This window comes from Rhinatrema bivittatum, chromosome 10 (genome assembly GCF_901001135.1).
Source record: "Rhinatrema bivittatum chromosome 10, aRhiBiv1.1, whole genome shotgun sequence".
Classification (NCBI taxonomy): Eukaryota; Metazoa; Chordata; class Amphibia; order Gymnophiona; family Rhinatrematidae; genus Rhinatrema; species Rhinatrema bivittatum.
In genome coordinates, this window is record NC_042624.1 from 77,279,607 (window position 1) to 77,297,411 (window position 17,805).

The 17,805-nt window shown below is 45.3% G+C and overlaps 1 protein-coding gene across 7 annotated transcripts in view; it reads right to left on the minus strand.

Annotated features, from left to right (window-relative positions):
• CCDC18 (coiled-coil domain containing 18) overlaps positions 1–17,805 on the minus strand; it is a 259,561-nt gene that overhangs the window by 153,527 nt on the left and 88,229 nt on the right. For all 7 annotated transcript variants that reach the window (XM_029618296.1, XM_029618291.1, XM_029618292.1 and 4 more), the window contains 3 exons: positions 13,916–14,050; positions 13,260–13,337; positions 10,261–10,377 (listed from right to left, as the gene is read on the minus strand). In XM_029618296.1, the coding sequence (XP_029474156.1) occupies positions 10,261–10,377; positions 13,260–13,337; positions 13,916–14,050 (330 nt within the window). The remainder of the gene's footprint in view (positions 1–10,260; positions 10,378–13,259; positions 13,338–13,915; positions 14,051–17,805) is intronic.

Consider the following 17,805-nt stretch of genomic DNA (forward strand, 5'->3'; position numbering starts at 1 on the left):
GATATTGATACGCCACCCCACCGTTCTCTCTCACCCCTCCCATCCCCACCTACCCCTTCCTCCCTGGCTCATACCCCAAACCACACCAAACCAACTCTTACTCCATATCTCCCTGCTTGAGGAACAAGCTGCGGAACCTCCTGACGTCATCAAGGAGGTTCCGCAGCAGGACCAAGGTCCCTGAGATTGCAACTACAAGACTGCCTCACTACTGCCACCTCTGGTGGTTCACTTCAAGCTGTGTTTGTGTAGTACGAGTCTAGCCGAGTTCTGTGGCTCCTCATGGGGCTCCTCCCCGTGGATGTGGTCACCTCCACAGCACCCAAGGATCCACAAACACACATAATTACAACAGTACCCCACTGCTCCTAGTCACTTCAATCTGTCTCCCAGAGCATGCCTCTGCAGTAGCTGTTAGTAGTTGATAGTGGTAGCTTTCTCATCTCTCCTACTGCCAGCCCTTTTTGTTGTGATTAGGCTCACTTATGGCTTCGCAGCCAAACAGCAATGCTCCTGTTGCTCTGGCTTCATGTCTCCCTCTCAGGCCACTGTGGTTAGACTACTCAGCCACTCAGCTTGCAGCAACTTTTTATTTATTTATTTATTTTTAACAAAGGGCTTCCTTCCATGATGGCCCTGGAATGCATCTCTGCTCATGCCTTTTCAGTACATAACTAGCCACCACCACCAGTGCAGTGAGTACTTTTTTTTTTAACCCATTTACATTCCCCAGCAAGAGAAAAGAGGCTACCATTTGTTGTCCTGCTATATCCAGTCTTTCACTAGCAAGGTAAAGATGACATTAATCGTATAAGACATGGAGTTTGAGATCCTAGAAGACTGTTACTTAACCCAGATGACAGGCATCATGACAAAGCCTTTCTAAATAACTTTGAGTATTGCAAAATACACCAACAGTGACTAAACATCCTTTGTATGATAGTCAATATTTGGGAAAATCCTATATTCATTTTCTGCTTGCTTTCTGAAGGGCCAAATCTCTGGAAGGACAGGGAAAGGGAATCAACTCTATTTTCTTATCAGTATTGTCTAAACAAGAATTGACCAATAAATCTAGGGGTTTACTAAAACGGGTTTCTTGGGCAGTGGAAGTGATATAAAGGTTCTGGATACTTTCTTTTATGATAAATGATAGATATATATACACACATGCACGTGTATGTCTATTCATAGCTCAATAAGGGACATCTCACTGCTGTTCAGCACCAAAGAACAAATAGCTACTGTGACAGATATATGAACAGAAGCCTATATCAAAATTAATAGCACTTTTCAAATATTCAAAATATACCAAAACCCTCCACAAGGTGATAAAAGTTAAAAAAAAAAATTTTTTTCAAAAGGAACGTTTGACAACCATTTGACAAAATAAAAGGAAATAATTTACAGAGCTTAAGAGTTCAACCTATATGTCTACTAACATAAAACCTTAATTGAATGATTTTAACCCTGATATTATGATGGCTTTCTGTAACCATGAGAGAGAAATGGGTGGGCCCGCAGCACATCCAACGGAGCCCACCTTTAACGGCAGCGCGCCCAAAAACAGAGCGGGAGGAGGACGCAGGGGTTGAGGGAGGGGGAGAACCAGGCGACGGCCGACCACAACCCCCACCCCTTTTTACACAGGCATCACCTACCTAGGCGCTCCTATCATCAGACGAGGGGCAAGAATCCAGCCCAGCCCGGAGAGCGGGGTCCTAACGTCATCAAGGGCGTCGGCGGCGACATCCGATGACGTGCCTTGCCCCTTTAAATGGGCCGAACGCGCCGCAGGCAACCCTTTTGCCTGAAGACGCACGAGCGAGCAAGAGCTGCTGCAGTTCCGGAGTCTCTTTCGCGCTTGCCGGGTCACGAGAGCAGGTTTGTATTAGCAGCCCTGTGGTGGCTCAGGGAAAGTAGCAGGGATCTCTGTGTTGTAAAGCTGCAGGTTCGTCTCCTGCTTTCATCCAAAAAAAAAAAAAAAAAAGCAGGCACTAGTAGACTTTTACACGACGGGGTTCCCCCTCCGCCCGAGTCCCTCTCCCGTGGCCAGATCGTGCGCGAGGCTTGGGGCGCAGTCTGGCCTAGCAGGCGTTTGGCCTAACGAGGAGCGGCCACCCACTCACGCGGCGAGGTTCTCCTCCGCCTGAATGCGCTTCATCGTGCGCGAGGCTTTGGTATCAGGGGAAGTTGCGGCTTAATGCAGTAGAACCTGTCCTGCTCTAAGGCAAGCAAACCGGAGCTGGCTCTTTATAACGTGCTGGTGGCCTGGCCAGTAAGGGCTCGGTCCTCTGAGTGCCCGGGGCCGTGAGTTTGAATCCAGCTTAGGGAAAAAGGGAGTGAGGTGAAGTTTTTACTTGAGACTAGAGCAGCCGGCCTTGGGGGGTTCGAGTCGCGTGTCGCCACCCCCCACATGGCGGGGTTTCCTCTCCGCCCGGGTCCCTCCCCCGTGACTGATTTTTTTTTTTTCTCTCTCCTTCTGCCCCATGCAGGGATGCTGCGCAGCGAGATTTGGGCTCATATACATGCCCCATGCTGCTATATAATTCAGTTGCTGCACATAGTTCGCTAACAAACTGTTTACTATTATTCATCATCAATTAATAAATAATTTCCCCTCTCTTTCCTTTCCCTCCATTTCGGGACCTGCTATTCCTGGTCAGTGATAATTGTCATAAATAATTCATAAACAAGTGTTCACGCTAATTTTCTTTACATCTCCATCGCTAGCAGGTTACCTTACACGCCAGTTGCAACATGGAGACTCGCAGATCCGCCAGAAAGGGATCAGCAAAAGGGAAGAAAAACACTAAGCAGGGCAACACCAGCCCGGCGAAGAAAAACGAGTCCTCAAAAAATAGAGGAAGAAGTAGGACGCTCAGAGGGAAGAAGGGAAAGTCCGATACCGGACAGGCAACACCCACCGCGCCAACGCATGAAGCGGTGCCCGACGTGACCGTCGGCGTTCCAGCAGAAGGGCCAGTAGAGCATACTTCAGCCCCGCAGCTTACCCCAGAGGCAAGGATACCATTACCAGTCAGAAGTGGGGGCAACAGCTTGCCGCGCCAGGAGTACTACCCACCTCAAGGACTACAGCCCAGAGGCCCGCCCCAAGGATTCCAGACCAGATGGGACCCACAGATTCCTGGCTACGGATCAACAGGATACCAGGAAGAAGACAATTGTTGGTATTCAAGGCCTCCCTGGGAGGGCGATGCAAGGAACAATCGACTCCATTGGAATCTCGAAGGGGGACAGTATCAAGGAATGAACCGAAGTTATTATGACCAGCCACCGTGGTGGTATTGGCTACCACATCCGAGACCCGACGGCGATCAAGGAAGAGAACCGCCTCGACAGACGAGACCTGCAAACGATAACAATGGAAATACGGGTTCAGCCGAACCTGAGGCGGAACAGCCTTGTATGAACACCACAGACATCACGCCCGCGGCTGGGGAGGAAATACCAAGACATGACGAGACCACAGTAACTACAGACAATCGGGCCGATGACGACACACCGTCTACCAGCTCACAGGCCAAGAGAAGCCACGGCAGCCGAGAACACGAGATCGGTGAGTCCATTGTTAACATAAAACTCCCAGAGGCAGTGACTGATACGTCACGAAAAAGGTCAAAACACAGGCCCAAGCGCAGGCGCAGATCTACTTATAGCTCTAGTAGCGATTCATCTACCTCCTCCTCTGACTCATCCACAGACAGCGACCGGCAGGAGTCCAGGGGCCCACCAGCTCTCACCACTCTGTCCGAGTTGTGGGAGGGAGTGCCAAAACAATTAAGAAAAAAAATCAGAAAACGCAAATATATAGATATCTTCTCAATTCTTCACGGTCGACGAAAACCTGAAGAGCGGAAAAAAACGCAGGGCCACTTCAACAACATTGAGCAAGGAACCAAAAATACCAAAAACCATCGTTAACTGGGCCATGGCCTTCATGTACATGACAAGCGTGGTAGGCCACCATGACCCCACACAATACGGTCCAATGCTAAGTTACGCAGTCACCATCTTGAAGGCATATCAACAGCACGAAAATTGGGCTTGGCTCAATTATGATGAGCAATTCCGGGACAAGATGGAAGAAAACCGTTTCATGACATGGGGTACACAGGATGTGAGCCTATGGATCAACCAGATGACGCGAAAACCTTCCGACCTATCAACCAGGTCACGGTTTACTAGGAGGACATCCCCTCCTCCCCGATTCACGACAAAGCAACCGCGGTCCCAGGACAGCACATGCTGGAGGTTTAACAAGACAGGCTGTTCCTTTCCCGACTGCAAATATAAGCATCTTTGCACGGATTGCGCCCTCCCACACCCATTATCAAGATGTCCAAAAAAACAGGCTGCAGGGAGTAAGCCAAAAGTCAGCCAAAACAGCTCCATTTGAAAAAGCTAATTCCCCAGTAAGATTGGAAGCCATGCAACCATGGCTTAATATATACCCCAATCAGCAAAAAGCACATAAACTGGCCATGGGTTTTCTTCAAGGTTTCCCCATTCCATTCCAAGGAAATATAGCAGAGATCAACACGAGCAATGCGCCCTCGGCATCGCAGCACAAGGATATTGTACAAGACAAATTGAATTCAGAAATAAGACGCGGAAGAATTGCCGGCCCATTCCATGATCCACCCTTTCCATTCATGATTTGTTCACCTTTGGCGGTCATACCAAAAAAAAAGAAAAAGGAAAGTATCGCCTTATTCAAAATCTATCATACCCCCCAGGTCAATCGGTCAACGACCACATACCGCAAGAAGAGTGCTCAGTACAATATGCGTCCTTCGATTCGGCGGTGGCGCTGGTTCAAGCTTGCGGCCGCGGAGCCCTGATGGCGAAAGCAGACATCGAATCTGCATTCAGATTACTCCCGGTGCACCCGGAAAGCTTTCCCTTATTGGGCTTCAAATTCAATAACCAGTATTTCTTCGATAAATGCATGCCCATGGGATGCTCCGTCTCATGTGCTTATTTCGAGCTATTCAGCTCTTTCCTACACTGGGTAACAGAACAGCGCTCAGCTTCCCGCAACATAATCCATTACCTCGACGATTTCCTTTTCGTGGGGCCACGAGATTCCGACTCATGCTCAGAACACCTTACAGAATTTCAAAAAATTACGGCCGAATTCGGGATCCCCCTAGTGCACAATAAAACTGAAGGCCCCGCAACCATTATTTCCTTCCTCGGGATTGAGATCGATTCCAATCAAATGATTGTTAGACTCCCGGACGAAAAAGTCGGTAAGCTCAGATCTATCATCCAGCAAGTGGCCACATCAAAGAAGATTACGCTACGGGTAGCGCAATCGATCCTGGGCTCTCTAAACTTTGCCTGCAGAGTCATCCCCATGGGACGGGCATTCCTGAGGCGACTGGCAGCAGCAACTGCGGGGAATACAGCGACCCCACCACTTCCTGCGCTTATCTAAGCCCATCCGAGACGATTTTGCCATATGGAACTCATTCCTCACAAAGTATAATGGAATATCGGTGATACAAGGAGCCCCACTGTCCAACATAGATATAAATATCCACACCGACGCATCAGGAGCGTGGGGTTTTGGCACCATCTGCCAAAATTCCTGGTGTGCAGAGAAGTGGCCAGACGATTGGATAACCAGGGGTCTCACAAGGAACATCACATTCCTTGAATTATTTCCCATATGGGTAACGCTGGTCCTTTGGCGCGAAAGGCTACGAAATAAGTACATAGTTTTTCGATGCGATAATCAGGCAGTGGTGCAGGTACTGAACGCACAAATGGCTAAGTGTCCCATGGTGGTCACGTTACTAAGGGAAATCGTCTTGGAAGCATTGCATGCGAACACCACGCTGCGCGCGAAACATGTGCCAGGAATATCTAACGGCGCAGCGGATTCCCTTTCTCGGGCTAAATGGGCTCTTTTTCGCAAGCAGGTACCGGCGGCCGAAGAAACGGGAACAGAAATGCCAGCGAGGTTATGGAACATTGGTCGACCAACACACAAGAGCTAATACGCAGATCCCTGGCCCCTTCCACCTGGAATTCCTATTGCCGGGGATACGATTCCGTCGCCAAATTCCTAAGGAAGAACGGTTGGCAATCGGGCCCCATAAGCGACGACCTGATGGTAAAATTCATTATAGCCGCAAAAGAAGACGGCATCACACGGAATACCGTGGTCAAACATATGGCTGGCTTTGCATTCTTTACAAAAGCCAGGGGCTGGGGTGACCCCTCCAAGTCCTTCCTTATCAAAAAAGTAATGTCTGGATGGACGAGGCAAACGGGTCACGCAAAAGATTGCAGACATCCCATCACACACGATTTGCTCAGCGCGCTGTGGACACAGTTATCTTCCATCTGCTCATCTCGTTTTGAAGCCCTACTTTTTCGACTGGCATTTTCCCTGGCATTCTTCGGTGCATTCCGGGTAAGCGAACTTGTGGCAGAGAACAGACGGGATAAAGGACGGACTGGGTTACTAGCGAAGAATGTGGTATGGACCCCAAGGACAATAACCATTACCATACCCAAGTCTAAAACCGACCAGGAAGAGGCACCACGCTATCTCTCTCAAAAGTTTCCGCCTGTGACACATGCCCAATCGACAACATGAGGCAGTACATGGCAGTGCGGCCGAAGGGAGGAGAGCACCTGCTGATTCACGCGGACGCATCACCTCTTACGAGATTCCAATTCACTGCAATTTTAAAGGCATCAATCACAAAAATGAAGCTGGATCCAAAAAAGTTCACATCACATTCCTTCAGGATTGGTGCAGCCACAAGCGCGGCGCAAGCCGGCTTGCAATACGAGGCTATCAAGCGAATCGGGCGTTGGAAATCCAGCGCCTGCAACTCATACGTCCGGCTGGACAAGGCCTACTCGGCAAACAAACATTCTTAACCTTGCTTGAATAACAGCATGCTTACTTGTCATTCACAGATCGGTCGAAGCAACATAATATCGCATGGATCATTGGACATTCTTACGTCCGATGGGCAGCCAAGAGAGCTCGCGAACGACCTTACGGACTCCACTTGGGTTTGGCGCAAAAAGGCTGGAGTATCGAGTGGATGGGAAAACCAGGCATGCATTGGGATCAGCTACTACCCATGATGCATCAACTAAAGAAGGAGAGGGCACCACCAGATGTTATTATAACGCATTTGGGAGGCAATGATCTGAAATCTGTGACATGTAAGACTCTGATTCGTATGGCAAAATGTGACATAACTGAGATTATGCAGTTATACCCAGGAGTAGTCATATGTTGGTCTGATATCATTCCCAGACCAAAATGGAGTGAGTCGAAATTATGGGGCCGTGGGAGAAAGAAAGTGAACAGACAGATTGGTTCATGGGTACAAAAAATTGGGGGACAACAGATAAGGCACCAATGGGCAGACGATATGTCCCCAGGGCTGTTCCGCCCGGATGGGATACATCTATCCGACATTGGGTATGACATCTTCAATACCATGCTACAAGATGTCATTGAGGCACAACACAAGTAAAAAGGGCCACAGCTTTATTGAATGGGGGACACGGGGCAAGGGTCTCCCTACCCCGTGTTAAAGTGCACAGGTTAAAGAAAAGGATATATTTAGAGAACGGATCTGCTATGTCTGGCAGTACGACGGGCGCAAGAGTGTGTGGCAGCTGCTAACGTTAATGGGTGGGCCCGCAGCACATCCAACGGAGCCCACCTTTAACGGCAGCGCGCCCAAAAACAGAGCGGGAGGAGGACGCAGGGGTTGAGGGAGGGGGAGAACCAGGCGACGGCCGACCACAACCCCCACCCCTTTTTACACAGGCATCACCTACCTATCATCAGACGAGGGGCAAGAATCCAGCCCAGCCCGGAGAGCGGGGTCCTAACGTCATCAAGGGCGTCGGCGGCGACATCCGATGACGTGCCTTGCCCCTTTAAATGGGCCGAACGCGCGGCAGGCAACCCTTTTGCCTGAAGACGCACGAGCGAGCAAGACCCACCCACCCTCCCATAAGTTTCACAACGTCCTGCAGGGACGTGACTCAAGTTAGTTAAATCTAGAACATGTATTTATCTGTTATGTTTTGTCGCAGCTGATGGTTGGCCGGTACCCGGGCCGGTTGGAAAAATTACAAGCGGTGCTGGTGTCATCGCACAACAGTATGGTAGCCGATGGCGCCAGGAGGCGAAAAAGCCGACGGCCCCCTTGCTTGAAACGTGGCGGGGGGCCTACAGAGATGGGCTGCCTTGCTAGGAACAGGCGGCGGGCAGCGGAACACGAAAGCCCCCGGCTCGGGTAACCAGAAAAGTTAACATGTTATGTTTAAAATAAAGCTGCGGCCATTTTTACCCAGAAACAGTCTCAGCGTGATCAATAGTGCACAGGTTAAAGAAAAGGATATATTTAGAGAACGGATCTGCTATGTCTGGCAGTACGACGGGCGCAAGAGTGTGTGGCAGCTGCTAACGTTATAGGTGACCTCAGTTCATATTGTCATTTACATGGCTAAGCTGGGAAATGAATTCATGTATCTATTATGGCTGGAAAATGATGTAGCCATTTGACTGGGGAATGAGAAGTGATTTGCTCAGAGAGGACTGATCACTACCATCTCATCAGTACTTCCTGGTAGTATTATGTTATTGGGACCAGCCCTATTTATTCACCAGTGAACAAATAGACATCCAGAAAGAAGATAATAGCAAGAGGCTTAAAAAGTAGATGGAAACAGTTGAGAGATGGGATTAGTTAGTGGCCACCAACATACTTTGCATAAGTCAATAAAATTATCTGAAAGTAATGATTTTCAGTCTTCCGCTCCCAGGCTGTCGGCTGCCACTAATCAAAATGGCGCCGATGGCCCTTTGCCCTTACCATGTGACAGGGTATCCGTGCCATTGGCCGGCGCCTGTCACATGGAGGGAGCACTGGATGGCCGGCGCCATCTTTAAAAATGGCTCAGGACTGAACTCCGCTCTTGATTTACAAGTATTTCTGTAGAGTTCTTTGCATCTTTGTTAGTTTTTCTGTTTGTAAGACTCTTTTACAAGAGAGCAGCGCTGGATTCATATGCTTATTACAATGTTGCATCTTTGTTTACTGTGTTGCTATGACAAGTGACTTTATGACAATTCTAACTGCAGTTAGCGGTTTCTGTCCTTGTTTATACATAAGTTCTTTGTGAGACCTGGTGTCCAGTAATAAGGAGGTTAGCTCCTCTATATTTTTATTTGATTTGATTTAATTATATTGATAATTATTATAATTACCCATCTGTTAATTATTATTAATAATTATTATTGATTATATATATTGTTTGTTGTGATATCTTGTGTCCAGTATTAAGGAGTTTAGCTCCTCTACACCTATACTCTTATCTGATTTAATTACATAGATATTTGTTAATTATCTGCCTGTTAATTATATATATTTCTTGTAGTTTTTAAAGGTATACTTACCCCTGAAGAAGCTGCGAGGTTGCAGCGAAACATCGGCCGCTGTCGGGTATATTGACAGTGATATTACAACCATCGATACTGAATGTATATCATTTTTAGATTTTTTGTTAATCAATTTTGATGGATGTTATATGAACTGTTTAGACAGGATATAAGTCTAAACTATAAAATAACTATTGACATTTTGTGAAAGAAATATTGATTATTGTTTTGGAGCCTCCATCAATATATAATTATTAGTGAGTGGTGCCTTTTGCTGTTTTATTTTGATACATAGGACCCATTAAGTGCTCTTTTTGTGTTTTTATATCTTATGTTCAGACATACATACATACATACATAAGCTCTCACACAGACTCAGACACACACATACAGAGCCTCCTGTTCTCTTCGGGCCTGGTGGGATGAGCTCCATCACGGCTCCACAGGCTCTTCTCTTTGGGCCATGGTGGAATAAGCTCCACCATGGCCCTGCGGACTTCTCATCAGCCCCATCACGATCCACAGAAGTGGGAAAAGTTGCATGTGGGTGCACACGGAGCATATCACAGGGAACACTGCAGCAGCAGGCTATTTCCTCTTCAGCTGCCAGCGGGTTGAACTTTGCCGGCGTCTGGCAGCCACTCTTCTTCTTCAGCCGCCAGCAGGTTTAGCTCTGCTGGCGGCTCTGCAGCCTCATCTGTTGCTGCTGTCCCATGTCCCAATATTACATGCTTGACAGGTAGTAAGAGGGAGGGAATTATATATCAGGAAATCATTATACAGTTTACTGTAAGAAATTGTTTTACCTCTTCAGACTTCTTTGTAATCTGCTTGTCAAACTTCTCCTTGCTTTCTTCCAGTTGATGCAGATACAACAGAATTTCTTCCTTGCATATCCCCAGTGCAGAGTCTAGTTGTCTGACCTGATCATAAACATAATTACTTTTTTTACTTTTACTTATATTCTGCTTTTCGGCACTTTAAAGTGGTACTGCAAGTATTGCAGGTAAGAAAACTAATGCATTCATCTTTTGGGCTGCCCATCTCTAGTTAATTTTGAGATGGGCTTTTCCATACAGGGTTTAGAATGACCTACTACTTTCATTTAGCTCATTTCATCCCTCCTATCTCAGATAAAATCAGTGTTTTTTAAATAAAAGGCTAGTTAAGAAACCTACTAAGGGTGATATAATCATTCCATAACCAACAAGAAAAAAAGAGCACTCAAAAGCACATTCACCATCATCCAAAGTGAACCTGATCCCACAATACCAGGGAGTAAAACAGTATGCCTAATTAAACTTGTTCCCGCATTCTTGGCAAAATACGACTGATAAAACCATTAAGGACAGTCAAAATAAATGTACTGAACTCATTTAAGGAAACTAATGTGCACATCAGGATACTTTATGGTGCCCATAATCCAAATTCCATACTCTTAATACATTTCATGATAAAATATTCTTCATACTTTCTGAAATCATGCACGACAGGTACTTAACGGCAGCATTGAACATTTTGCTTGCATACATATCTTCAACTAAGATGGACTTTATACACAAATACTAGCAGAATGCCTGTCATAAATGATAGGCCTTGAAAGTTTGAACATTTACGGTATAGTACACATGCAGTCTATTCTCTCTCATGTAATCCATGGAGTGCACAAAATGTCCAAAGGCATTCTTTATACCGTGTGAATGTCTACTCAGGTCTGCAGCCTTTTTCTCCCCTCTCTCCTGTTCAATACTCAGTCTTTTTTACCCTCACTGGCTCAATCCACCCTTCCCTCATTAATTTCCCCACTCCCTTCTGAGTGACCCCCCTCCCCCTCAATCTCCCCTCCTCCCCTGTTTAACCCATGGTTGGCTGAGGACTTTGTACACAATCCCTTATGCTATAAGGGGATTACTGTGTCCAAAACATGCATCCAACCCCCCCCGGTGAAGCTAATAGGGCTCATCACATGCATATGCATGTTGATGAGGCTATTAACTATTCTCCCACAATTCCAAAACAAAACAAAAAAAAAACCAAAACATTTTTACCCTCTGAAATTAATGCCTGCCCAGAGCAGGTGTTCATTTCTGAGCAGCCCAAAAAATGTACAAAAAAGCAGAAAATATTGGTTTTCTGTTCTTCCTCCAACTTAATATCATGATGATATTAAATCGGAGGAACCAAAAGGACCAGAATGTTAAAAAATAAATAAATAAATAAATTAAATAAAAAAAAAAAAAAAAAAGTGTGCTAGTGGTCAAGTTAGATAAAGGGATGCTCAGTTAATGTCCATTTTCCTAATGCATGGCTCGTAAAACTGGCATCCGTTTTCCTAACCCACTGACAGCCACCTCTCCTGGGTGCCCACTGCCAAGGAGGTGCTAGGGGCGCACATTTGTCTCTAGCGTCTCCGTGGCAGCACGACCCCTCATTTAAATATTTGTTTGCACGCCCAGGAGATGTGGCTGCTCGTGTTAGGAAAGCAGGCACTCAACACTGATCGCTTGTTTTCTGCACAAATTTATTGCATCGGCCCCAATATAGCGACCTAATAACTAAATGCAGCTGTTCATCCTCCTCCTCATTCACTTCTCCAAGCAGGAAATATGTGAAAAGGGAGGAGTGAGGAGCAGCTGTGGGCTGAAAGCACGTTTTCCTTGCGTTCCTGCATCACTTCCTTCTCTGCCATTGCCATTAGTGGGGAGGGAGTAGAGTATGGCTACAAACTCTGCCAAACCCAGCCATTGTCAAAGCTTGCTACATTCGTTCCTTTTGTTAAAACATTGCCATGTTAAACCTTGTTATGTCAAACTTTGTTATATTAATCTTATTCTTTTTGCTCTCAACTCTCCCACTCTGTAAATCCCTGTTCATTGTAACTTTATCTTTCTAGTTAATTGGTTACCCTTTGTTTCGCTGTAAACCGGTACGATAAGACCCTAGTCTTGAGTATCGGTATATCAAAAGAATTTAAATAAATAAATAAAACAAGTAGGGACAGAAAGCAGGAAGAACAGAATCACAACCACTGCTGCCGGGAGAAGAAGATTTAAGCTCTCTTCCCTCACAGCTGATCTTCCTTCTCAAATCCTTGAATGGACTGGAAGGATGCAGCAGCGCATGCTATCCTAGTCAAGAGTCCTGTATCTAACTGTACTACGAGGCAACAATGCTGCAGTAGCAGTTAGACTCCTCAAAGTATCACCATGTTTCTTACCTTTATTGCTTTATCTTTGAATCTTATTGTTAAATCTATTTTCCTAATTCATTTAATTTCTTGTGTTTTATATATTTCTTTGGAATAAGCATACACCTTTCACAACAGCCATTACCATTTCAAAAATATTCTTAAGGGCACTCTAGACTGTGCATATTAAATTCATGTTTCACTTGCATTAATGTGATGTCTGGATGAGACTGTCAAGAGAATCTGCACTGCTGCACCCTCATTAACTTAGATTCACAGCACATTCCGAAAACACTACTGTAAACAGTAAAAGTCATATTTGTATTACTTGTGTGCTCTGTGTTTTTTGGGGTGATTATATAGCATGGTTTTAATGTAACTACCGTGTATTAGTTGGATGATCATATGTTTTGTGCTGCATTTTATAAGGAAATTTGTAAATCACCTAGAATATTTTTTGACAGGTGATCAAAAAAAAAAAAATATATATATATATGGTGGTGTTGTCTAGTATTGCTTTTTTAGACATAGTTACCACTTATTCATCAGGCTTGGGAGGTAAGAAAATATGGTGCTACAAAATGTCTCCAAGGAAAAGAGTACAGAAAGTACATTAACCTTGTTCATTTCATCAGTAACTTGGTTTTGCAGTTTCTTCATAGCTTCATCTTTTTTGGCATCTTGCTTTTCAAATTTCTATCAAAAAATGTACCAAAATAGAGATTTAAATACAGCATTAAATATTAAGGTTGAACCAACTATTTTTTAACATTATCACATGGAAGGGACCCTAATTACAGTTAAACACATTTCACTTTTAACAGGCCACTTTAAAGCTTTCTTCTCTTGCATCTTGGCTCCCCCCTGCCCTATCTTGAAAAGGAAAGACAAGGGCTGCACAGGGATCACAGCCCCAGGATTTTCCATTTTTAATTATTTCATATTTTAAAGAGCTACTTTGCTCTTTTTTTTCTTACACTTTGTTTATACAGACTGGAAACTAGAGACAACCAGTTGCATTGCTGTATTTCCACAGGCTTCCTAGAGCACTGCAGGCTGACTGTGGTGTGCATCACCATCTCAGCATTCATAAATGAACTGCCCAGCTCTTTAAAGCTTAACAAAACCCAAACACTTAAAACTCAAGTTCTAGATTTTGGTTCTCTGAGCCCTTTGTCTAGTTTATTGAAAGCAAAGAGAATCCAATTTTCAGCTTCAACAGCTCTCAAGACATCCAATTTAAAAAAAAAAAAAAAGTTAAATACTAATTTTACCTCTTTGGTTTCGGTTAATACTTGGTCCAGAGATACAAGCTGATGCTGCTTGGACAGAATATCTTGTTGCAAAACTGATATGGTTGACTCTTGCATTTTAAGCTGGTGATACTCCTTATCCAGCTGGTCCTGAAGCTAGACAATTTAGTAAGTCGAAAATTTAAGAAAGTTTATTACATTTGTAAAGGAAACACTACAATATTACTTAAACATAGAGAAATTACTACTTACCTGATAATTTCCTTTCCTCCAAGGAAGGCAGGCCAATCCACACAAGTGGGTTATGCACTCCTATCAGCATATGAAGATGGAGTAAAGCTGACTCACTGATGTCACTGATATATAGCCCTGCTCTGACATCAGCTCGCCAATATCTCTAGAAAAGTCAAACTGTGGACAAATGATTATACTTGGATGTGACTATTAACAGACATCCACTCATGCTTCCAACCAACTGGGAAACACTGAACTCGGCAAAAAAGTTATCAACTAATCTTAGGGGCTGGTTATGTCACTTACCAGTCCTTCAAATGAATTAACAGAAATAACGCTCTTCATCATTCTCATATAAAGGATGAACTAAAAGCAAGGAGGCAGCCCCGGGTGGGCTGTGGATTGGCCTGCCTTCCTTAGAGGAAAGGAAATTATCAGGTAAGTAGTAATTTCTCCTTCCTCTACACTCAGACAGTCCCGTCAACACTGCATGCACAAAAGCCGTGTCCTCCTAAACCCTAACATCCAAAAAGGACCATGTGTGAGACAACGGGAGACAACAACCGAAGCTCCTCCCATGAAACCACCTGAGCTCTAGTGGAATGCGCTCTGACCTGTCTAGGTAATGGGACATATGCATCCACACAGGCGGCCATGATAACTTCTTTCACCCAACGGGTTATAGTTGCCCGCATCATCAGTTCTCCTTGTTTACCTCCATGCTGGAGGGCAAGCAGTCGATCATACTTCCTGAAAAAGCGAATAATCGTCAAGTACAGCAACAGATGCCGTTTGATATCCAAGGCATGCATCAAACAATAATCATGCTCATCTCTATCCCTGTCTACATGGCCAGGGAAATAGACTGATTCAAATGAAATTCCGAAACCACTTTTGGCAAAAAGGAAGATACAGTCCTAAGCTGTACTGCCCCCACAGTCATTCATAGAAATGGCTCATGGTAAGAAAAAGCTTGCAGCTCAGAGACCCATCGTGCTGAACAGATTGCTACCAGAAAAACTATTTTCAAGGTGAGACTCCGCAAGAGAGACCATGCTGTGGCTGAAACATAGGACCCACCAAAAAAACAGAAGACCAAATTAAGGTCCCAAAGAGGCACCAATAGCTGCAAGGGAGGAAGTAGATGCTTAACTCCCTTCAAAAACCTGGACACCTCTGGATGGGAAGACAAGGGTCCATCATTGACTCACCCCTTATAGCAAGCAAGAGCTGCTACCTGCACATTCAGAGTGTTTAAGGCCAAGCTTTTAACCAAACCTTTCTGCAAAAATTCCAATATCAGTAGAATTTCGACTTAAAGAGGGTAAGAAATTCACTCCTCACACCAGCTCTCGAACACTCTTCAAACCCTAGCATAAACTAGAGATGTAGAAAATTTCCTGGTCCGGAGCAAAGCGGAAATCACTGCAGAAGAATAACCATGCTTATGCAACTGAGCCCTTTCAAGGGCCAAACCATAAGACAAAACCAATCCGGATCATCGTTCAGTATGAGCCCCTGTTGCAACAGATCCTTCCTGAGTGGTAGTCTGAGAGGACTGTCCACCAGTAGCCTTTGAAGATCAGTATATCACGGCCTCTGGAGCCAATCTGCAGCCACCAGAAGTACAGTTGCAAACTTCTGAATGATCCTTCCTATTATTGGCTATGGTGGGAAGGCATATAACACCCCACTCCGCGGGTAAACCTGAATGAGAGCATCGATGCCCAGCACTCTTGTATCCCTTCTGCGACTGAAGAATCGTGTTACCTTTGTGTTATTGAAGCTCCAATAAATCCAGGCATGGGCAAACCCCAGTGCATCACTATGAGTCGAAAGGCCTCATCTGCCCACTCCCACTCTCCTTTTTCCAATACCTGCCTGCTGAGGAAGATGGCTCTTACATTGTCCTTCCTGGAAATGTGGGAGGTGGAGATGAACTGGAGATGGTGTTCTGCCCACATCATGAGCACATCAACTTCCACCACACCTGCTGGCTTCTGGTTCCACCTTGATGACTGATGTAAACCACTGTTATGGCACTGTTCGACATTATCCTTACCCACTTGAGCTTCCAGTCGCTCAGCAAACTGCAAGCATGCCAGTTGAACTGCACATGCTTCCAACTATTTGATGGTCCACTGCCACTCCCCGGCATTCCACTGACCTTGCGCCACCAACTGGACAGTGAGCCCCTCAACCCACCTGTGACATCACTACATTGCCTGGAGAGGATAAAGGGGAGGCTCATAGGCACTGTGAATCCCTGAATGAGATGGTGATTACTTTTAGACTGCTGCTATTGTCCTTGTGTTTGCTGCTGTTGAGAAATCTTGTTGTTTTTCATATGTGTGTTTTTTTCTGTCTCATCTCTCTCTTGTTGTTCTACCGCTGGCCTGCATGAGGTCCCGCTCACCTGTGATGTCACTATGTTGCCTGGACAGTACAAGGGGGAGGCCCATAGGCAGGCCACTACAGGTGGGCCTTTGCTGAAGGGCCTGCCCCTTTGTGGGCCCCTTCATGGGACCATGAGAGAGACCATGTTAATGTTTTATTTGATTTTATGGTTGCTTTTATTTGTAAGATTGTTTGGTCTATTTAGTGGATTGTGTGTTTTCAGTTCTTTTAGTTTGTATAATTGCGTTAACATGACTAATAAGGAGTTTAACCAGATTCCGGTAATTTTGGGGCATAAGAACATAAGAAATTGCCATACTGCGTCTGACCAAGGGACCATCAAGCCCAGCATCCTGTGTCCAACAGAGGCCAAACCAGGCCACAAGAACCTGGCAATTACCCAAACACTAAGAATCCCATGCTACTGATGCAATTAATAGCAGTGGCTATTCCCTAAGTAAACTTGATTAATAGCCGTTAATGGACTTCTCCTCCAAGAACTTATCCAAACCTTTTTTAAACCCAGCTACATTAACTGCACTAACCACATCCTCTGGCAACAAATTCCAGAGCTTTATTGTGCGTTGAGTGAAAAAGAATTTTCTCTGCTTAGTCTTAAATATGCTACTTGCTAACTTCATGGAATGCCCCCTAGTCCTTTTATTATTCGAAAGTGTAAATAACTGATTCACATCTACTCGTTCAAGACCTTTATCATATCCCCCCTCAGCTATCTCTTCTCCAAGCTGAACAGCTGTAACCTCTTCAGCCTTTCCTCATAGGGGAGCTGTTCCAGAGCTGTTCCATTCCCTTTATCATTTTGGTTGCCCTTCTCTGTACCTTCTCCATCGCAACTATATCTTTTTTGAGATGCGGCGACCAGAATTGTACACAGTATTCAAGGTGCAGTCTCACCATGGAGCGATAGAGGCATTATGACATTTTCCGTTTTATTAACCATTCCTTCATTCATTTTGCAATTTGGTGGGACAGCCCATCAATTCAACTGGTACCCTTGACAGACGATGGACAGAACCCACTGTTCAGAGGTTATAATGGGCCACTGGTTGGCAAAGAATTGCAGCCTGCTCCCAACCGAAGGGTCCAACGTCCTGGGTACAGGCAGCTGGCATACACTCTTGACGACCCACTCAGAACCCCATCCCTGGAGTTCACTGAGGTGCCAGCTGGAGCTTGGGGGGCTCTCTGCTGCCTGGGTTGGGCGCTGGAGCCCTGATGGTATTGATGGGAGCAAGGGGGCAGAGGATAGTACTTCCTTC